This window comes from Scomber japonicus, chromosome 18, assembly GCF_027409825.1.
Source record: "Scomber japonicus isolate fScoJap1 chromosome 18, fScoJap1.pri, whole genome shotgun sequence".
Classification (NCBI taxonomy): domain Eukaryota; kingdom Metazoa; phylum Chordata; class Actinopteri; order Scombriformes; family Scombridae; genus Scomber; species Scomber japonicus.
In genome coordinates this window covers 17,163,925-17,187,114 of record NC_070595.1, presented here as the reverse complement: position 1 = coordinate 17,187,114, position 23,190 = coordinate 17,163,925, and the positions used below count along the sequence as shown (strand labels likewise).

The window sequence follows — 23,190 nt, the reverse complement described above, 5'->3', positions numbered from 1 at the left end:
ATACTGTCCACGAGAGAGGTCCAACTCCCTCTGAAGTGATTACAACCTATGTGTTCTCTAAGCAAGGCCACAGACACCGAGTCAAACAGTCCTGTGACCATGAGTGCGAGCTGAGGCTACACACTACACAGCTGGATATACGAGCCCTTGTGATCAGACGATGTGAGCGGCACCGGCATCAGGGATTGAACTTTGATCACGACAGGATTAAGCTTGAAACTGAAATATGTTACTCACACACCCACACACACACACACACACACACACAAAAAAAGCTGAAAGAGGCTAAGCATTAATGAGCCAGTAACTGGTAGATGTGGCCAAACTGCATAATGAGAAATAATGAAGCTAACAAGGACGAAAAAGACACTGACATGCCAAGTGTATTTTTATAATTTGAGAGGCCAAAAACATTGTTTCAGTCATGAGAGATGTACTGTACTGTAGTTAAAGTGTGTGGCGGTGTATTTTTCTAACGATAAAGCTCATGTTCAGTGCCAAACCACCAATTAATCAACTCTACTTACTGGACAATTATTATATGTACATCCAGAGCTTGATATATATTATTATTATTATTGCTTATCTTAATATATATCTTATTCAACTGTGCCATATACCTCAGTTGTTGCCAAATATATATTAGAACATGTCAATTGGTGGTTTTGAAATGACTGTAAAGACACATTTCAGCATCACATTTTCAGTCTCCGGAGAGCAGTTCTGTGTAATGTACATTATATATTGTAAAGCACATTAGTACAAAGTCAAAAGGTTGTAATATGTAGCAGTCCAAACTAAAAAATTCTGTAAGGGTCAGTGACAAATAAGTGGTTGGCAAGATGAGCAATTCAAAAATATCTTAAAATAGTTTTAAAAGCAGCATCAGGTTTGTTAAAAGGTACATTTTTGTTGGTTTTCTGTCATTTGAAATTATATTTGCACCATTTTTTTAAAAACAAAAGTAAAACTAAATGCCCCTGAAAATGTCAAATGGTGTAACCACAAAATAATGATAAATGATATATATTTCATCCACCTACAGTGTATTTAAGACTACTTATACAAATAATTACTTAATTTAAAAATGCAGATAATATTTAATATTTAGAACAATTGTATTCCATTACCTTTATTTAATATAAAAAAGTTATAATTAAATTATTTGGTACAAAGTTTTATGGTCACATTTTTGCTTTAATCCTCTAATTTATTCTCTCAAAATGGATTAGAAGCAGAAATTGTATACTGGGTCCACAAAATAGTTACTATACCACATGGACACAAAAAAATGTCATTGACCTGTAACCAGCGTCATGTTCCTGCACATGCTCGGTGACGTCTGCCTTGCACAGAACTACTCTCCTGAGACTGAAAATGTGATGGATGTTATTAGTTTTTGGAGCCATTTGTAAACAAACTACCCAAACATGTCCCTCAGTGCAATGCTGTGATTCATTTTTAATAGTTTCTGGACAGAAAGGGAGCTCTCTAGAAGAAAAAATAAGAAAAAATAGAAACTCAGCAGCCATATCCATGACTTTTAAAAATATATATATCTTCTGAAATTTGTAAAAAAAAATTAAAAAAAATGTAACCATATGAACATTAAAACACTCAGTTTTATCTTCTTTTATTAAAACAAAAATATACATTTTTTTCTGCTCTTCAGGAGACTTGCTTGTGCTCTAGAAAAACAACACTTTCTACAAACACTATTTAAGCTATCAATAATGGGAGCGATAGTTTTTCTAATCACGTTCCAGCTGGTCGATCCTCGGACGGTTTGGACTTTAGCACACACGAGACACTGTACTGTACAAGAAAAGACTGCTTTAAAAACAATATGTCACAAAATTGTATTAACAGGGATTCAGCACTGACTTTTTGCTTTCAAGCCAGAAGATCCGTTCTCCATGTGACAGACTAGCAGAATAAGATTCTGGCTTTTCAATATTGTAGACGAAGGATATATAGAACACGCAAGGCTTTAAGCTCGCAATCCATAAATATCCAGGTTCAGATCCTACAGTCTTCACCCCATCCCCACTTGCAGAGATGCGTAGTACCTCTCCTGTGGCTCCGGCCCTGTGAATCTCTGTTCTTCCCAGCTGAGTTGAGGGTCTGAATATCCCCAAGCGATATCTAACCAAGTTGTGGGTGTCAGTCTCGGGCGTCTCTGGATGCTGTTGGAGCGAGAGGAGGACTGGGAGGGAGGAGCGGTGAGGTTGCCGGTGCAAGAGGACACAGCAAGGTTAAGAAACACAAGAGTCTCTCCGGATCACTAGGACTGTTTGAGGCGTTTTCTTGGGGGACCCAGGAAGGGGCACTGAGCTGAAGCCAGAGAGTGATAGGCCTCTGCTACCAGATGGGGGTGAGAGATCACCATGGACTTCCAGCCTGATGTCTCCATCACATCAGCTGCATGACTGAAAAGAAAAGACGGAAAGAGAAAAAAAGTTTAAGAGTAACAACTAAACGGACAAGCAAATGAAAATAAATGCAACAAATTAATAAACCAGTTTCTCCAGATTTTGGGATTGTATGGCTCCATCTGTGTGCAGTGCAGCTCTGAGACATTAAGGATTCATCATACCAGCTGGTAGAGCTCTTATATACTTTTATTTTTTTTATATTTATCCCAAAGGCCATTTTTGAAAGAAGTAGCATCACATAAAAAGAAAGCAAGACTCAAAGATCATGAATATGTGGGCATATGAATCATAGCTGTATCACATATTATACTATATATTATCTCCATACGTTTTGGCTGGTGACCATTTAAAGCCTAGCTAAAAATCTAAATTACATATGGCGATTAGATTTGAGGATTGCAAAGATTTGTCAATTAACCAATTAGCTGGTAGACAGAAATCAGTGGCCAAGTATTTTGATTAATTAATAATTTTGAGTAATTTTTAAGAAAAAAAAAAGATCTGTTTCCAGCTTCTTGGATGTGATATTCTGTTCCTTTATCAATCCTCTGTGATACTAAACTGACTATTTTTGGGTTATGGACTGAAAGAAGACATTTGAGGATGTCACCTTGGACTTTGGGATGGAGTGACTGACATCTTTCACCATATTCAGACATTTTATAGACCAGATGAATAACTAATACTAATGCTAATTTTTGATGTCATAAAACATAACTCCCAGAAAAACTGACCCTTACTTAGAGCGTCTTTTATCACAAACACTAAAATGTTACAACTAACTTTCATGAACTGAAAACACACTGTAAAATAGTGGCAGGAACACCTGTCAGGGGTTACGTCATTACGTTATGTGATCAACATTGTCGTCCTGGTAGCTACTTGACAGTCACGTGTAGCTATGCCCAAAAGCATACGCTGCTTTATTGTCTATTTCACTCTAAATGGGACCATAATTTACAAAATCATTCTGTATTGAAAAGGACTTGAGATCATAAACCTACTAATTAAGTGAAGTAATAAATCAAGTTAGAAGACGGGTCATTTTCTCATAGACTTTTTACCATCAGTGGAGTCACCCCCTGCTGGCCATTAGAAAAAATGCAAGTTTAAGACACCTCCACATTGGCTTCACTTTTCAGACCAGGCGGTACCTGCTTGAGTGTGGTTCACCGGCTTCACTAATGAAACCCAGTAAGCCACATAAAAGATGAATAAAGCTTGTAATTCCAAGTAATTGCTGATGAGTTTTACTTGTGGTCATCATCACCCACAGATATGAGCTCACACCAGCAGACAGTGGGGTCTTTACCCTACTGACACCCTCAGGGCGCTGGGCTGCACTATCACGCACACCGCTGTGTGGCCTTTAATGACATTTCCATGTTTCATTACGTGTACATAAACAACAGCATGTGTATGTATGTGTTTGTGTCTTGGCGCGTTTTCTCTTGGCATCCCAGTCTGTGTGTGTGTGTGTGTGTGTGTGTGTGTGTGTGTGTGTGTGTGTGTGTCTCTGTTTGTGGCCATATGCTGTCCGCACAGCAGCAACCGACCACCAGCCGACCTCTGACCCTATTCTCTGCGGAGGAAGTGAACCCCTGCTTACAGTAATGACCAGTGTGCTGAGGCTGAGGCAACAGGTCAGCGAGAGGCCACAAGGAGAGCAGCCACAGCAGGAGAGGAAGGAGATGGGTTGGACTGAGGGAGGAGAGACAGCAGCGGTGACAAAGAAAAAAAAATCAACAAAAAACAAGGAGGTGAGGGAGAGTAATGAAAGTCTGTGGAATGAGACAGGAGGGGACAGAGGGAGGGAGAGGAGCGGTGATGTGAAGTTAAATTAAAAAGGGTCCAAACTATGACCTCCAGTCAGCAGTAATCATAAGGAAAACCACCGTTATTATCAACAACAAGTTCAGAAAAGCACATTTTTTTTCTGCCTTAACAGACGTCGCTTTTTGCACTACTTAGGGTGATTTATTCTATGAATGTACTGAAGCCTAAAGATTCATGTTAGGCTGAAAAAAGAAAAAAAAAACGTGTGTAACTCTTTTCTATAAACAAAGTGGATAAAGAGAGTTTGTATGGCTTTGCTCTGTGCTACATCCCTGGAGAGGACGAATAAATGAGACAGAAGCAGGATAAAGAGGACTCCTTTTGTCTTGACTAAATGACTGTAAGCTGCTTGTAAAAGACTGGTCAGGAAAAGGTTGAGGTGCTCCTGGGAGAGAGAGAGGTGGGAGAGATTATTGGGCCTCGGTGTCATCTATTTTTTTTAATATTCGTCCTCTAAATTGATTTTTGTTTTGTTGCTCTTGTTGCTGTCGATTGCGTCCGCAGGAGGAGGGTTGATGCTGGCCAAGAGTCCCCCGTGGCCAATTTTACCACCACCACAACAACGCTGTCGCAAAACTAATTAAACTGTCATAACGCCCATAACCACAATTAATGACTGGGATTAGGGCCTGAAATCTGCATTACTGAACACCTTTAGGCACACATGAGCTCTTAAGCACAGAACAGGAGAGGGAGAGAAAGGAGGGAGGGGAGAGAAAAAAAAGAGAGAGGAGATGGGAATGAATAGAGGAGGGGTGGCAGATGGATCTCATGCAGGAACAAGGCAAGTGGATGGTGTAAAGCTGAAAAGAGAGAACAAAAGGATGGAGAATGTGCGTGAAGACAGAGAAATCAGAAAACAGAAGGAAGGTGATGAGCAATTTAGTCAGAGACTAGAAGAAAAGCTTTTTGTTCAAATACTGGATCAAACACTTCTCCATGGACGTAAATAGCAGTCATTGATGCTAATAGGCCCCATCTTACCTAAACAGGTTGGCTGCAACATGATTAACATCAGCAGCTGAGGTTTATTGCTAAATAGCCCAATATGATACGGCAGCAAAATGGTCTGATCTAGGGATTAAATTAAATTTCCTCGGAGGACAAAAATTGCTCCCATTGAAAATTAATGACTTCCTTTGACGAAAAGCTAAGTGTGTGTGTGTGTGTGTGTGTGTGTGTGTGTGTGTGAGCATTAAACAGGAAAAAAAGGGACGTAGCTCTCAAGATGGATGATGTCAGCGTAGCTGTGTAACTCACTAGTTGATGAAGTCCACAGCCTGCGTTTTTAACTGGTCGGCACTGTGCAGGTCGGCCAGGATGAGGATCTCTGCAGCGTTCTCCGCAGACAGACTGGTGCACAGAGCATCCTCACACATCACCTTCAGCTTCTCCAGAGCATACTGGCAATGACAGACAGAGCGAGAGACAGAGGAGAGAAGCAGCAGGTAAACTAAATTACTTTAAGTGCGCTGCCACCAACAACTTATGTTGTGCTGTGTAATGATACGGAAACACAGAATTACTCGACCGCAGCGGCAAACGACAGTGAATACGAGAAAAAATGGCAAAGAGAAGGAACAGTGACAGTTATGCAGACTCAGGGAAAGTGATGAGGGAGGGGTAAAAAAAAAATCACTTTGATTACAAAATTGCAAGAAACAATAATCTCTCATACTCACACACACACACACACATACACAAAAGAGATTTTGTATAATCATAAATCTCAATTTAGTGGAGTGTTTACTAACACTAACAATGTAAAGCAGTTTATTTCAACTTACACTTAATAAGACTTGTGTTTGGCATCATGTTCTTATTGTTAACAAATCTCATGTACACGTATTTTTGTGTCCATCATCCAAATTCTGATATACTGTATCTTATTCCTCTGTGCTGTAGACCATAAATATACTGAGCCACACATTGCACTAGTAATGAAGAGTTTTTGGTACAATAGTTTGTTAGAGATAACTTTTAGTTCTGTGTAAGGCAGACGCAACTGAGCATGTGCAGAAATTTGCAACTTATTTTTATATCAGATTTTTTTTTATTGTTTGTGTATTTTAACTATTTATTGTTCTTTATTCTTTTTATTGATGGACTTTCTATTTTCTATACTTGCTGCTCTAATATTAAATTTCCCCTTAGTGGGACTAATCAAGGATTATCTTATCTTATCTTGTCTTATCGTACATATCACAACCTCTTGACTTTGTACTAATGTTCTTTACAATGTACATTACACTAAACTGCTCTCCGGAGAATGAAAATGCAATACTGAAATGTGTCTTTTGAGCCATTTCTAAACAAGCTATTGACATGAATTGATGTTTGTGTGTGACAGCAGCTACTTCTCATATGCAGAAACATCATTTTGTTTGCAGAGCTTCACCAGCTTGTTGTTCTAAATACCAAAACGTCTTGATTTTGCACCAGCCAAATCCTTTTAAAGAGGAAACGCTAATTTGGAACTGCAATTGTATACTTGTCATGAGAGAAGGGGAGGATATAGTAAGGTGAAGAAATACCAGTCTTTCTTTCCAGGGACAAGCTGACAACATTATAGGGACACTCCACCAATTTTCCGCATTAAGTTAAGTTTTCTCTTTTCAAAAGCACTATACAGCCTGTTAAAAGTGGCTTCTAATAGTTTGATAAGGTTATGTGCGTAAACATGATAAAAACGTGATACCTCATAAGTAAATCATTGTCTGATTCAGTGGCTAAACAGTATATACTGTAGTATCTATTGTGAGTCTTTAAAAAATGAAAATAAAATACTAGATACTAGAGTTGAGGTGAATGAATAGAGAGGAAACCTTGAGTGTACAGTACAGGGTCAGTGCTTGGTACAGACAATGAGGATGCATTGGTTATGTGAACATGTATGTACATAATGCTAGTAAGTAGGTTCTTATTTTCTTACAAAAGTATTTCTGAATGGGGTTGAAAAACACTTGGCGGTACTCGTGTATTTCTGGAGACATTATCATGCATACAGGCTTCTGTGTCAATGGTACATAGTAACAGGTGCACACACACATACACACTCTCTGTACCTTGTCAGCTGCAGCCAGCAGGTCATCAGCCATCTTGTCCAGGTTGGGGGCCTTGCCTGTGTAGATGAAGCACATCATCTCTTTGAAGACATCTGGCTCCACGTCATTTATCTCTACACGGTTCTGAGCGGGAGGAGAGGACAGCAGAGGAGAATACACACAGGATTTAACAGAATAAAAGGAAAGAGAAGAAAAAAGACAGATGCTTTGACAATCCTTCAAATCCACGCACAGCGGCACAGTGTTTTTATTTTATTTTAGGTGAATATTCCAAAAAAACCTACCAGAATTAAACTCACTCACCTTGTTTAGCACACACACACACACACACACACACACAGGAAAGTCAACCATGCAGTGATACATAACAAGTGCCAGATAAGAAAAAAACAAAAAAACACCTTCTGAAAAGTCTGAACACGTTTCAGCAAAACTAAAAAACTACACGCTAGTACATTTATTTAATTCTTTTCAGCTGATTCCTGAGAATTAATCCTGAGCATTCATTCCTTGACAGAGCCTGCAGCCAGTGAAGTAGGCTTTATCGCTGGCTGGCACAGTAATGGTAACCTGAACCTTTCCCTCCACACCGAGAGGTAGAACAAAGCAGTAAACCAATTATAACAGCACTTTATCGTCACCACAGTGGCCAACGGCGTTTTAGCGGGGTCAGGCTGAGTGTACCAACAGCTTAGTGCGCTTGTGTCAACTCGGACCACTCAACAGTAACATGAACACAACATAATTACGGAAGGAGAGACAGAAAAGGCGGCTGGGTTGCGCCAACACACGGTGGCCTTTTACAGGAATACAGATAAACACAAAGGCAGGTAAGTACACATGCAGTTTAAACCGGGTAAACAAAAAACAGGAAACATGAATCCTCTACTCGCTCAATCATGTAGACTGAACTCTACATGTGCATTTCATCTCTAAATTAGCCTCAGACTCTTGCTTGATAATTAGCATTCCTCCTCACAGCATAAGCTTTTTTACTTTTACTGTATGTTGGCATATGGAAGATGAAAATTCAGCAGACGTTTGACAGTAGCAAGTGTGCTGGACTGTTAATTAAATTGAAGAGTTAAAATAGCAACACATTAACACATTGGAAGTCATGTGAGAAAAACTAACAGGGCGTAATGCAAATGCAAAAGCGGGACTCCCTAAAAATGTTGGTATTTCAACTGGATGGGTGTCATTTTGCAAGATTCAGCAGTTCATGTTTAGGTGAGCTCCGTACCATCCCAACCTGCACATGCATGTTCATGAATTTCCAACAATGGAGGGTAAGTTAAGTTAATTTTGCTACAAATAATTTATGTTAATACCAGGCGGGGAGTTCCAGTCCTCTGAAATGAAGCCAACGCGGAAGTAACTTAGAACTGCATTCTATCAAAAGGCCACCAGGGGGCGACCGTTTTGGTGTCAAAAGGACTTCCGTCTCTATACAAGTCAATGGAAAATTCACCAACTTCTCACTTGATTTCTGACCTCAGTAAACGTTTTCAAAATGTGTTTATGGTCACAATCGCTAGTTTAAAGTCTTCAATGCAGTATGATGTTCATTTGTGAAATTTTGGCCGTGACGATAAAGCAGGGTATGCATTAGGGCGTGGCTACGTCCTGATTGACAGGTTGATTGACCAATGTCCTCGAGATCCAGCCCTCGCAACCATAGCAACCTCCCCGCTCCGCCCATGGCCCCGCCTCATGCCCATATAAGTAGAATCCGTGTTTTTATTTTTCCCAGCATGCACCTGAAATTTTCAAGATGGCACTGCCCAGATCCGAAACTATTGGCTTCCAAGCAGAAGTCCACAAACCAATGGGTGACGTCACGGATGTTACGTCCATTTCTTTTATACAGTCTATGGTTAATACTTTAAATTTGCACTATCCAGTCATGCTAACGTTACAAAAATAAATTGCAATTAGTTTTATTGCAAGCTACTCTACATGACAACTTTCTTAAACCTTTATAAGGATGCAGAACAAAAATATTGAATTATGTTGATGAAAATTAGAAGTTGGACTGAGTGGCAATGTTTGAGATACGATAAGATAAGACATTCCTTTGTTAGTCCCACAGTGGACAGTGGCGAAATTTAACGGCTAGTTTTATTTCCAAAGGTTTGCAAATTAGGCAAACTAGACTGAATAATATAAACAGATAATCTTGCCTTTTTGGTTGGGCATAATTGAGTCCATATAAATGTCAGTATATTCTAGCATTATTAAGTTGGACATATTTTCCAGTGTAACGTGATGGTGGTCAATTTGTGAATTTATCATGTGACAGTCACGTAAAAGTCATAGGGTCTGTGCGTGATCGTGCGATATTTCGACGATATTTACGGCTTTAGCATTAGCCGCAGAGTAAAATCCATCAGGTAAGTGTTTATTTTAATAACCTCCTGGTGTACTTACAAACTATCCAATGTATCGATTTATGAGTAAAGACCCTATTTGTACTACTGTAGAAGTTTGATAACAATCCAGGCATTATTAGTGGGGTAATTTACGAGATATACTGGTGGTCCCGTTAGCGCCTGTACTAAGCCATTTGGCTGATGGCTTTAACTTCTGACCAAATGAAAATGAACAGCTGAGGTGGTGTTTAGATAGACCTCATGGTGCATATGACTCTAGGTCGAAATTACGCCGGATCGCTTTAAGGTCAAGATAAAGATAATAAACTACTTTTTTAGGTAATGGTTTTGTTAGCTTATCCAAAAACTGTCAAGACGACCCAAACGAAAGCAGTCTGTGTGATGCAGGACATGAGGCGCCGCCCCTGGTTGAAATACCAAGTCTTTAGGGAGCCCATTGCAAAGACGAGCTTTCAGCAGTGTCTCAAAAGCAGACAACGCTCCTGTAGTTACAGCATCTGAAGCTCTCTTCTATTCACAAAGCAGTCCTCTATTAGAGTGATTCTTTATGAGCTCATTTGTCTCTCCTCTATAAAGCACTGCAGAGCGGTGTTAACCCATCTATCTGTTTTCTCTGAATTCATACGGGGACATGGCCCACCATCTCTCCCTCTTTCTGATGAAGACGCCCACTTAAACAGCAATTAAGATGCATTTCCTGGCTCTGTGCTTTATAATTTCCCCATTCGAGCCGCGCAGGCATCAATATTCCGCTGACATGATGGCTAAATCACCAAGGTTCAATCTCACCACCTCCTATCAGATGAACATAACTAACTGTGGCATGAGGGATCCCTGCATCACACACATGCCCACACACATGGAAACACACAAACACCACAAGGAGCTCATAAAGAAAAGCAACGATGGACATATTGCATGCACTCAAGTACACTCAGCCACAAAGAAACAGTCTAATTAATGTACTGTATGCATTATATTATATCAATTGCTGCAAACTTGAACTTATTCGGTTTACAGGTTAAAGAGAGCTTTATACAAAAACCATGATAATGCTACAGTACTTGATGTGAAGGTTAGTGCATACAGCAATCTGAAACAAGCATATACTGTAAGTAAATTAACAAGGTCAAGATCTGCAAAAAATGAGGCTGTTTAAATAAAGATGTTTCTCTTCACAATCTTTCTGACATGAATTCAGCCAGTACATTGAATGAAATTTTACAACCTGGATCTTTTCTTACACTGGACAAAACGAGAAATAAGCCACTCCATGATGGCATATGTTTTGCTTGCTTTTACTTTAATTTAAATGTATGTTTGGTATTGCTGCTGCAATATATATACAAATGAATACTGTTAATTTAAGGTGTGAATGAGTTTAAATACACCAATAACCTGAAAGAAACTAAGATTATAATACACACACATGTTTAGCACTAAATAATAGTGAATCTTTTCTTATTTCAAATTTAATAAAGGCTGCATCTAAAAATAAAATAAAATAAATGCATCTGAAAATGAAGTGGATTGTTCTAATTGGGTTTTTTAATGGTTTAATTTCTGTGGCTGTATTCCGGATTATTTGAGTGGGTATACAAGCTCAAAAGACTTGAGACATACTGGTTTTGAACTGCTCATGGGAAGTAGTCTTACTAAACAGTCTGTCCATTGTCTACTATTTATTGTATTAAGAGCACGCCATGTGGAAAAGCTTTTCTTGCTGATAATAAAAACACTGCAGACCCCTGATTGGTCGGTCATTTATCTAATTTACAGGCTACTTCCTGTTTCAGAGAAAGCTTTCCACCGCTCCATCTCCTCATTCTCTTTTCAATTTAATCGGCATGAAAGTTTAGAGATCAATGTTAACATTCATATTAAATATATATATATACAGTATACCCTATGCATGTGTGTGTGTGTGTGTGTGTGTGTGTGTGTGTGTGTGTGTGTGAATGAAGGCTTGTGCTGTGTGTATCTAGGTGATTCACTGTCCCCCAGGTTGAGGCACGTTGTACAAATTGGGCAGCTAGATTTGCCCCGTCTCCTCCTTTAAGGAATATTATTATATATTATTATAATTTTGAAAGGTCATTAAGATCTCTGAAATGTGAAATTACAGAGTTGAACTTGTTAAAGTGAATGTTACTTATTTCATTGGATGTTTTACATTGCAGGAAGAAGTAGTAGTCTAGTAGTCTGTCTTTCCCCTCCGTGCAAACATGCTCTTCAGCTTTAAACACAGCATTCACACACAACACTTCCTGCTTCATCTTGTTTTTCTGAGCATTTACTGCTGCACTAATTGGATGTAATGAATTAATGAATAAAGGGAGAAATGCAGAGGAGGAAAACAGAAATTGAGAGTGTGTCCACAGTAAATCATCTGTTGAGTGTTTGAAGGTTGTTTATTTGTGCTTCAGAACGTAACCATCATGAATCAGTCAAAAAATAAAGCTCTACTTCCAACATTCACAGGGAGAAAGCTTTCCACAGCTGTCTCCCTGTTGCTCTCAGCTCGCTTGCCCTCTCTTTCTCTTTCTTTTTTTCTCATCTTTTTAAAAACGAGTCAGGAAGCCGACAACAAAGCTTACCTTTTAACATTATCAAACAAAGAGAGGTGTCCTCTCGTCCCTCTCATGTCAGCTGTGATCATGACATTAAGTCACAGAGACCAGAAGTCCCGCCCCGCTGCTGCACAGAGGAGCACCTCGTGAACTGCTTGTTAATTCTAAGTTGGTTAATATTAATCATTTCATTGTATTAATCAAATTTGACTTCTTTGCATTTCTTTGGATCTCCAGCAATGCATTCGCCAAGTGTGAAGTAGATCAGATGAACAGTTCTAGAGATATATGAAGGACATACACACATACATACCCAGATCCCTTCCTTTAGTAGAGATATTTATTAACTTTGTGTCATTTATTTTATTTATGTGTGTATGTGGTGACGTTAGAACAGAAGCAATTATTTGCCCATATTTTGACAATCACATAATTAGTTTACTCATGTGATGATTTAATGCTTTCCTTTGTTCTTCATGATAAAAAAAACTTAACCTTTTACCATGCGAAGTTTTAACAGGCATTTTTCACTATTTTCTGACATCTGATGTCATCAAGATGATGAAAATGATCTTTGGTTGCAGCGATAGACGTGGTGAGTACTTGAAGGACAGGCTGAACTACTGTACGCTAACATACAAGCCAGCTGCTAATCATAATGTAATATATATTTATTTCTGAGCTTTCTATTTTTTTATATACTAGGCCGTTTATTCAACCCCCTAACATTTATTCTCACGATTACATCATTTGATCTAATAAAGAGTTACTGAAGTCAGGGGAAGGATCTCTGAGCTTGTTAGCTGAAGCTCGTTTCCTCTGTCCCTAACAGGACAATACATTACAAAGTTTATTCAGAAGAGATATTTAAGCCACCGACTCCTGCTTAACAACTGTCTGCAAACCATGCCGTCTCTCTGGAGTCTCTCTGGAGCAATGCATACTCAAACCATGCCTTCTCTCTGGAGCAATGCATACTCAAACCATGCCGTCTCTCTGGAGTCTCTCTGGAGCAATGCATACTCAAACCATGCCTTCTCTCTGGAGCAATGCATACTCAAACCATGCCTTCTCTCTGGAGCAATGCATACTCAAACCATGCCTTCTCTCTGGAGCAATGCATACTCAGGCAAAAGCAAACTGCTAGTGAGTAACAATAACAAATATAAGTGACTCTCTGGCTCTTCATTATCTTTCAGCAGGTTTTTTAACTCTCAAATGTTGATGTCTGTATCAGTCTTAAATATTCAGCACGGAGCAGCTCTAGTGTTGAATACCCCCCCCACACACACACACAGCAATGCACACCACTATACTATCCCAGGAACAGTAAGATGGTTCGATTAATGATCACCAGTGTCGTCTGATGTTTCTACCAACACTTTAAACTTTCAGAACAACATCAAAGATGCTATATCACATAAAAATCCTGCACATAGCGGCTTTAAGGAAACCAGATAATAGAGTTACAGTCAACAAGACATGAAGGAACGCTCGCAGACACACTTGGATGTTTTGGGAGGTGAGTGCTTACTGACGCAACACAGAGAAAGATTAGAATTTAGACACATTCGACTTGCCATCGAGGGGAAGCTGGAACAACACAGTCAAGTGCCTCGACTCACCTTCTTGCTCTCTTCCATCTCGTGCTCAAACATGGCACTGAACACCGGCGAGCGAGCTGAGACAGAAAGAGACACAGAAGACAGAGAGAGAGAGAAAGAAAGAGAGAGAGAGGGGGGGAGTTTGTTATTGTGTGTAATGTTGATACACGGTGAGGTCTCTGATATCCGTTAACAACCTGCCACGGGTTCAGAGGAGAGCGAGGTGGATGATTGACAGCCGTGACAGCTGTAGAAGCAACATGTGAGAAAAGTCGACTGCAGCTCCTTCCTGCTGACAGACTCATGACGACTTCTCAGGTGTGTTAAAACCAGTATTTAACGCTGTTAGACTGAGATGACTGGAGCTGATTTGAAGTATTATGCCTTTATATCTGTACTCCGTGCTTTGATAACACGGTCACCTACTGCCACTTAACTACTCTAACATGCATGCATTTTTTAATATATATGTTTTAAGTGATTTTCACCCTGTGTGAATGTCCCAGGTCGTACACATCCATAAATGTTATAGTCTCCCAGCTGCAGGAGAACAATGTTTTCAAAAGTTTACAAGCCCTCTTGAGGCAGGAGTGGTTCAAGATTGTGCTTTCATTTACAGAAAGTGAAAAGAAAAATGGAGACAAAATGCAAAATAGCTGGGGAATGTGAGGCAAAGTCATTCAAAGTTAGTAAAGAGAAAAAAAACTGTTAAATTCAGTGTGAGGAATGTGGTATGTTTATATTTCTGAGAGGTTTTCTTTCACATTTCTTAAAGCAGATACATTCACACTCTAAATAAACCACTTATTAGTGACTAATAAGAACTTCTTTTATTATCCCATGCAGACATTGACCTCAGCTGGAGAAGTCATCTTTAATCTCCAGCATTTTGTGTCCACACTTCCTGTCAGATCCGACCACAGCACTCAGACCCACTTGTGTTGCCTGTAATTACTGCTGTATGATTATTCAGTACAGTTAAAATAATCGCCACATATCTCTCTAGTTCTGCTTGAGGCAACAAACAACGTGGTGTATTTTCTCTGTTATCATCCCGGGCGTGACAGTGGTGGACAGCGTTAAATATAAGTGTGAACGATCAATAAGATGCACTGTTATCCAAACACTCAAACCACTTGCTGAGGTGGTCTGGGGGACACATTTGACCACATATCCTTTATAGTGCAAATGTGCCCTGATGCATCCCAGGCAAGGACATAACAGGGAAATACTTTATCAATGCAGGACGTGGCAGTTATTATAATAAAAGTGTAACATAGGTGAAAAAGTTGAGATGAATCTGAACAGTTGGAATAGCCTGCATATGTAGATTACTTCTTGAAACATTTTTTATTTACTCTTAGCTCTTTAGCTAAGCTGACTTAATAACTGCTTTTTTGTGTGTTTATTATTATTGGGGTTTTTTTAACAGAAAATAGATACATATTAGTAAAAGTTGGTGGTAGTTTGGAGTTTTTTTAGACATGAGACAAACAGGACATATGTATAAAAGAAATGGCACAGCAACAGAATAGCACTAATTCAGCTGTTAGACATTAAATCGAGAAAAGGTTGCCAGAATTTAAAAAAAGATTTCCTCTTTAGCAAATATAATGTACCTGATTTTCTCCAAGTGTAATACATTTCCCAGTTTTCTCAACCACAATTCAAATGTAGGAGCCCTTTCAGATTTCCAAGACTGTAAAATTAGCTTTCTGGCTAATAACTGCTTTTTGACGCAGGCAGCAACATAATCTGGACACAAGTGGTCAGCTGGCGAGACATTATAGAGACAAGAGTGAACGGCAACGCCGTTCACTTGAGATGCATGTTAACTACAAGGTGTAAAGAAGGTCTTAATCACCAGCAGACTGTACAACAGTGGAGAGAGGAGTGTCTATAAAGTTTAAACATTAGCCTTTTGTGTCACGTATCAACCAGTGTCGTCCTCTTTCTGGTACGGTTCACTTAGTTTGATTATGTGCTCATTGGGTGACACTTTACATTATTGTTCACTAATGAATGCTTAATTAACTAGTGATTAAAATTTAACAAATGTTTTAACACGTTATTAACTATGTGTCAAAGTCAGTGATATGCTAATCCATTTAAGTACTTAAGAGTGAGTTATTAACTGCAGTGGTAGCTACCCATTTAATTTCTCATTTGGAAACAGAGTGTCATCCATCAAGTCTGCAGAAGCTACAAATAAGTATAATACTGAAAATTACAGTAAAATGTGAGCATGAGACAATGAGTGAATTTATACATTAACAATGGATCATCAACTGTGGTTTTAATGTCAGTAATATCTAAAATTCAGCTAAATATGTTTTAAAAAAACAATAACTACCATTTCAGCCCAGATTATTCATTTTTCATGAGTGTGTTTCACATATGTTCTGGCTCACGGTCAGAGTAACGTCCAAGGTCAGGCCAGAGGCAAAATAGTAAAAACCTGAACCTCTGGGTATACCCACAACTTTAATTTTAAGGAGTACGCTGCACATAAACAGTTTTACCTTTGTTGTTTACAAGATAACCAATGTTTTTTTCCAGAAAAAAAAGGTTTGAAATCCTTTTGTATTTAATGACTGTGTAACAGAGATTAATGTCTGACAGGACTGGCATCATCTTTCAGCTGGTGTCAGGTGGACAGGCTCAAAGCAATGAGAAGATTAAAGCTATAGACGCTCAAAAGTTGAATGCTTTGTTAACCCACCACTCATTTGTCAGGCTTGTTTAGGGAATCTGTGAAATAGACATAAAAAGATCTTTCAACAGCACAATGCCTTTGTGCGCTCCCTCAAGAGGTAATTTGTTTTGTTTACACAAGAGATGAGAGATGCTAGCCAGACAGCTAAAGTTTTTGGACAGCTGATTTGTAAAATCAGTTCATCAATGATAAACTTTCTGTCCTCAGGAAATATATTATTAACAATTAGACAGACAGGTTGGTTGTCTGTAAAGAGTCTCAGTCATCCAGTTAATAGGATATCAAGTCAAATGCACCTAGATTTACTGTAGATTCTTTGCTGTGTCTCATATCGTATACTTCTGTACTCACGCTGAATATTTTGAGTGCATTAAGTTCGTCACACTGAGAAGTATGGGAAAATGCAATGCTGTATAAGTACCTGGATGGTGCACTCAAAACATAAAGTTGAGAATGTAACTATGGACACTTTTCACCCTCAACGGTTACCATCTTGGCTACGTAGCATAAGGGGAGAGACCTATTTTCAAACAGGAAATAAGCTGTAACTACGTTGAACATCACAACGATACTGTTGTCAGATATAGCAGTCTGTAATGATTTGGTACAGCATTAGCTCATTTCAGTTACCTACAATAACCCAACCAAAGAGTTTGAAGATCACATGACCAGAGGAGTCAGAGTCAGACCAACAAATCCTGAACAAGTTTGGTGTCATCATTCATTATCTTCTTGATCCTGAAGCAACTTTAGTCTTAAAGTATGTTGTTAATATTTACACCCAAAGCTAACTTAGCATTGAATGCTTAGGTAGGACTGTGGGGACAAACCTACAGTATGTCTGTCTGGTGCAGCTCAATACTGGTGAGCTCATACTGCAGCAACAAAGAGAAGGGGCGGGCGAGAGAGGGAGAGGAGTGAATAAAAGGAGGGAGATAACAATAGACAGAGATAGGGAGTAAAAGGAGCTGAGCAACATTTGAGAGGAGATAAAGAGATAAAGAAATGTAGACTGACAGGAAGACAAATAACAGAGGGATGTGGAGAGAAAACTGAAGGCAGAGAGACTCAAAAAGAAGAGAGTGAAAGAGAGGACGGAGAGGGGAACAGTAGAGGGAGGAGGGAAGGAGACGAGAGAGAGAATGAAATAGTGGAACATGAAAGTGAAAGGTAAGGTGAGAAGGACGCAAAAAAATAAATAAAGGGAAGATAAGAGACACAGAGAGAGAAAAAGAGGGAGATGGACTGGTTTAAAGATCACATGGCCAATGTGGAGCCAATTTGAGTTGCTCTCCCTCCTTCGTTTGATCCCTCTCTGTCCGTCTCCACGGCGATTAACAGCCGGGAGAGTTGTCACGGGAACGGCCGAGAGGGGGAATAACAAGGAGGAGAGATGTCGTGTGGACCAAGGAGAGCAAAAAGAGATGGAGAGAGATCGGGGGAGAGAGAGAGAGAGAGAGAGAGAGGGGGGAAGACCCCAAACCACAGCAGCACATAATTAAAATGGCTCCTCGCACACACATTTCAACAAATCCAATAATCAACAGCCTCTCTTTGCCTCCGCTGAGACACACAGTTCACCAGTTTCGTCAAACTTTTCACTATCTGACGCTCGGTGTCATCAAAGCGTCGATATCTGCAACAAGTCCTGTTGGAGATGCATCACTTGTGTTTGTGTTAGCGTAACGTTAGCGTCATCGATAGCCGATCGGCCGATACCACGAGACCGCAGACAGGTACTGAAGGTGTCAATAGCTTGTGTATCAAATGGGTTTGTGTGTGTGTGTGTGTGTGTGTGTGTGTGTGTGTGTGTGTGTGTGTGTGTGGTTATTTAATGTATTCAAATTTAATCATCCCTGTGGTGAACAAAAAATTATTCATCAAAATGAAAAATTTGATGAAGTATTTCCCCAGGAATTCTGTTCTCGTCACGGAAGAAAAGCATCTGAAAAAGCATTTAGACTGAAACTGAAACTCTCTAATAACAAACTCCATGATGAATATGTAAGAACAGAAACTGAACCACGGACACCAGTTTGGAAGTGATCTAGTGCTAAAACTATGTGTCAATTAGTCAATCAGATACAAATCAATCAAAAAAACAATTCTGATGATCAATTAATTGTTGTCATTTGTCATATAACCCTCCTGTTGTCCTCAGGTCAAGAAAGAAGGAAGGAAGGAGAGAAGGGAGGGAGGAAGGAAGGAAGGAAGACAGGAAGGAAGGAAAGGAGTAGGGAGGGCGGGAGGGAGGAAGGAAGGAAGGAAAGAAGGGAGGAAGGAAAGGAGTAAGGAAGGAAGAAAAGAAGGGAGGAAGGAAGGAAGAGAGTAAGGAAGGAAGGAGGGGAGGAAGGAAGGAAATAAGCAAGGAAGGATGCAAGGAAGTGAGGAAAGAAGTATGGAAGGAGGGGAAGAACAAAGGACAAATTAAAGAAAGAGGGAAGGAAAGGAAGGAGAGAAGGAACAGTCAAAAGGAGACAGGAGGGTTTAAGATGTCAAACATTAATTTTTGACTGTTGGTTGGACAAAACAAACTATATAAAGATGTCAACTTGGGTTTTGGGAGATTATGATGGACAGTTTCACTTAATGCAACATTAATAAATAAAGAGAATCATCCATTAAGTGTTTTCTCATGTTTTAAAAGACACAAAATAACTGTTTAATGTTCATTATTTGCTCTTAAACAGGTTTTCTACACTCACTTAATACTTGTAAGTTTGTGTTTTATTGCAAAAGAAAATGCAAGAATATATTTGTATTTTTATCCTCAAACTTTCTGACTTTTTTCTGTGAGGTTTGTTTGTTTGAGTGCTCCAAGTCAGACTCAACTAACTCTCTTAACAGCTTGAACTTGTCACAAATCATTTATGTCAACCTGATGAATGTCACCTGTTCCTGAGGAGGTGTGTGTGTCCCATTTTCTGCTCACAAATGTTCCCAAAGAGTAAAAATAAGAAAAGCACACCACAGAGCTTCAAGTCCTGCTTTCAGAAATCCACAGACAAAATTAGGAGACATTACAAATTTAGGAGCGTCAGTATAGTCTGAGGACAGTTAGATAATATGAATCCAGCTGCCAACTGTGCATCATCAGAGCAGCGCTGTAGAGTGACAGAAACAAAGAGGGAACGCATTGACGTGAAGTTAGATGCTGAAAAAGAAAAGAAAAAAAACATCTCTCTAAAGCAAAGGAGTGTGTGATGGGAGGCGGTCAAAGGATGTGACAGTCACAGAGATCTTACAGCAGATAATATTACAGCCTGCAGTAGGTGATGTTACACTGTCAGCTGCAACACAGGGTGATGATATTGGACACGGACCTGCAGAAAGACCCTGAGGCAGCTGTTTACAACTCAACAGTAAATACAACGGATCAGCACGGATAAAAAAAAAACAACCTCTCAGTGAATTGGTAGCCATGGTGATAATATGGCAAACAGAGTATAATCTAGCATTAAATTTGTATTAGTTATTAATTCTGTTTTAGTTGATTTTGGCATCATATTTAAAGTATATTTTTTGGGGGCTTTTTGCCTTTAATGGACAGACAAGTAGAGAGAGACAGGAAACTGGAGGCAGAGAGGGGGGAATGACATGCAGGATAGGACCGCTCGACCCACTGAGCTAAACACCGCCACTTTTGGCATCATATTTAAACTCCAATTTCATTTAATTAAGGCATTATAAAAACAAGTCAAACACCTGTTTCTCCTCCTGTACAGAGAGGCCTGTTAATGACTTGTATGATAGGTATGGAAAAAATGTTGTTCCTACCTAAAAGAAAAGTTTGAAAAAAATGTATGAATGCCATATATTTTCTTCTAAATTAATCATACGTGCCTCTTAAGAACGAATCTGTTTGTAAAATGGTTCTTGTATGTCGCCCACATACATTTCAGTGTCCTTTCATGACCTCTTGAATGATGAAACCCCTTGAATGGTTATTTATGTACTGTATCATTTACAGCACATGACTGTAGGTATTTTCTTGTCATACACATAAAACAGGAAGTGATGGATGTTTCCCAAGTCATTTTTTACCACCTGAATGCTTCCTATAGTGTAAACCTACAGTATATCTATCCCATTTCCCACATGTAATGAATCAAAAGGATATTATTCTTACCTGCCAGGATCGCTTTGTGTGCCTGGAATTTCTGTCCAGCGACACACAGCAAGCAGTCAGTGAATCTGGAGTTTTCCCACAAATCTCCGAGCTCCTCGGCCAGCCGGCAGTCGGGAACCTTCACCATGTTCACAGTGTTTTGGCCCGAGATGTTCACCGAATCCTGAACCACGCTCACCTGTAAACACACACATAATTCACAGAACACTTGTCTTGTTAGCTTCTTTGCATAATGTAGTTGCAGCTTCTTTTTTTAGTCATGAATAGTCACCAGTAGATACAGAGAGGTTTAATTTTAGTGTGAGTTGTGTCTTTAACACTCTCCCTGGTTCATACAGAGGCAAATAAATAGCATGCTATGTTCATAAAAAGACAATATCAGTCAATCAAACATGCTGTGAATGATTAATGTGAGTTCTCTGCCTCTGTAATCAATACATCAGCCACTCAATATGGGGGCCATTCAAAGACAACCTATTATTCTGACTTTATCCAATCTGATTGGCTACACACTCAAACAAGGCAGAAAATCGGCATTGAAGTCAAACTGGGTGTGTGAGTGAATGAGTGTGTGTGTGTGTGTGTGTGTGTGTGTGTATGTGTGTGTGTGTGTCTGAGCGTGAGACTCGTCTGTGTGTCTTCCCCACTGACTTCACCACCTGTTCCAGACAATGTCAACCAGACTCATTTATCTCTCAACAGGACTCACTGCAAACACACACAAACACACACATACACACACACACACACACACACACACACACACACACACACACACACACACACACATACAAACAGGCTCATGAGTACAAACACACACACAATACTAATTACTGAGTCATTTCCGACAGACCTGGATTGACTGACTCGCTTTGTCGTGCAATAAAATCAAATAGTACCACTTAGTCAGTCATAGCCTTGCTTTGAAGTTAGATATTTCTAATTTGTGTTGTGTATTTTGTTTATTATATGTTGGGGGGGGGGGGGATCCAAAGTAGTCCATCGTGGTTAGCATCAATTAAGTGCTGAATAGTTCTGGGTTATAATGAGCACTTAAGCTTCCCGAAGCAAAGATCCATATTTTGTCATTATGTTAAACAATTACCTGTTGAAGTACTTCTTATTCCTGGATGGACATGGAAGTCTCAGAAGTGATTCATAACTACAAACAAGGAGCATCTGAGTAGAAAATATTCTGGTTCATTGAACATAAAGTCTAATTTATGATATGGAGTGTAAATGGTATACCTACTCAGGGGGTTACATGGATTATCACCCTCCAACAGCTGCACTGGCTCCCAGTTAAATACTGTGTTTGTTTTGAGGTTGTTCTTATCTAATACTCTCCGTCCTTAAACACTCATCATCGCCCTACCCCCACCCCCCCACCCCAACCACCTCCAGGCTCCGCACCATGGGTGACAGGGCTTCGGTGTGGAGGGTCCTAATCTTTGAACCGCTCCCCCTCAGGATATTTGACAGTGCACATCGGTTAACTTAAAGCTCACCTGTTCAGACTGGCCTTTCTCTCTCCATTATAATGAATCTATACAAATCTTCTCTCTTACTTCTATTTTTTCAAGATGTTTTAATAAATGTGCTTCTATTGTGAGCTGAGTACATGTGTATACCACAGACTGTATAAAAGAAATGGGTGACGTCATTGGTTTGTGGACTGCTGCCAATAGTTTCGAATCTAGGCAGTGCCATCTTGAAAATTTCAGGTGCATGCTGGGAAAAATAAAAACACGGATTCTACTTATATGGGCATGAGGCGGGGCCATGGGCGGGGCCATGGGCAGAGCTGGGAGGTTGCGATTGGTTGCGAGGGCTGGATCTCGAGGACATTGTGCAATCAACCTGTCAATCAGGACGTAGCCACGCCCTAATGCATACCCTGCTTTATCGTCAAATATAAAATCAGGGAGGCCAAAATTTCACAAATGAACATCATGCTGCATTGAAGAAGGCTTTAAATTAGTGATTGAGACCATAAACACATTTTGAAAACGTTTACTGAGGTTAGAAATCAAGTGAGAAGTTGGTGGATTCTCCATTGACTTGTATAGAGACGGAAGTCCTTTTGACACCAAAACGGTCGCCCCCTGGTGGCCTTTTGCTAGAATGCAGTTCTAAGTTACTTCTGCGTTGGCCTCATTTCAGAGGACCAGAACTCCCCGCCTGGTGTATACATACATATCCATGCTTATTTTTTGTTTTATTCGATTTCTTCAGTGTTCTTGGGTGTCATGAAAAGCACTTTAAATAAAAAGTATTAGTATTATTATTAAATTTGGAAGATTTCTTATCATATTTGGATCAACGGATCAACACGTTTTTTGTTCATTGTTTAGTTACAGTTGATAAGAAGTTGTGTATATGCTAAAACTCAGACTCACACTCATATGTTCTCATCTCTGGAACGTTTGTTTTCTGACACTG

At 39.5% G+C, this 23,190-nt stretch overlaps 1 protein-coding gene across 1 annotated transcript in view; it reads right to left on the bottom strand.

Moving 5' to 3' along the window:
• Nucleotides 1-2,225: 2,225 nt before the first annotated feature.
• spop (speckle type BTB/POZ protein) overlaps nt 2,226-23,190 on the bottom strand; it is a 55,224-nt gene continuing 34,259 nt past the window's right edge. Inside the window, exons 5-9 of the mRNA XM_053338822.1 lie at nt 20,749-20,926; nt 13,925-13,980; nt 7,337-7,459; nt 5,532-5,674; nt 2,226-2,429 (exon numbers count right to left, since the gene is read on the bottom strand). Coding sequence (XP_053194797.1) covers nt 2,285-2,429; nt 5,532-5,674; nt 7,337-7,459; nt 13,925-13,980; nt 20,749-20,926 — 645 coding nt within the window. The 3' untranslated portion in view covers nt 2,226-2,284. The remainder of the gene's footprint in view (nt 2,430-5,531; nt 5,675-7,336; nt 7,460-13,924; nt 13,981-20,748; nt 20,927-23,190) is intronic.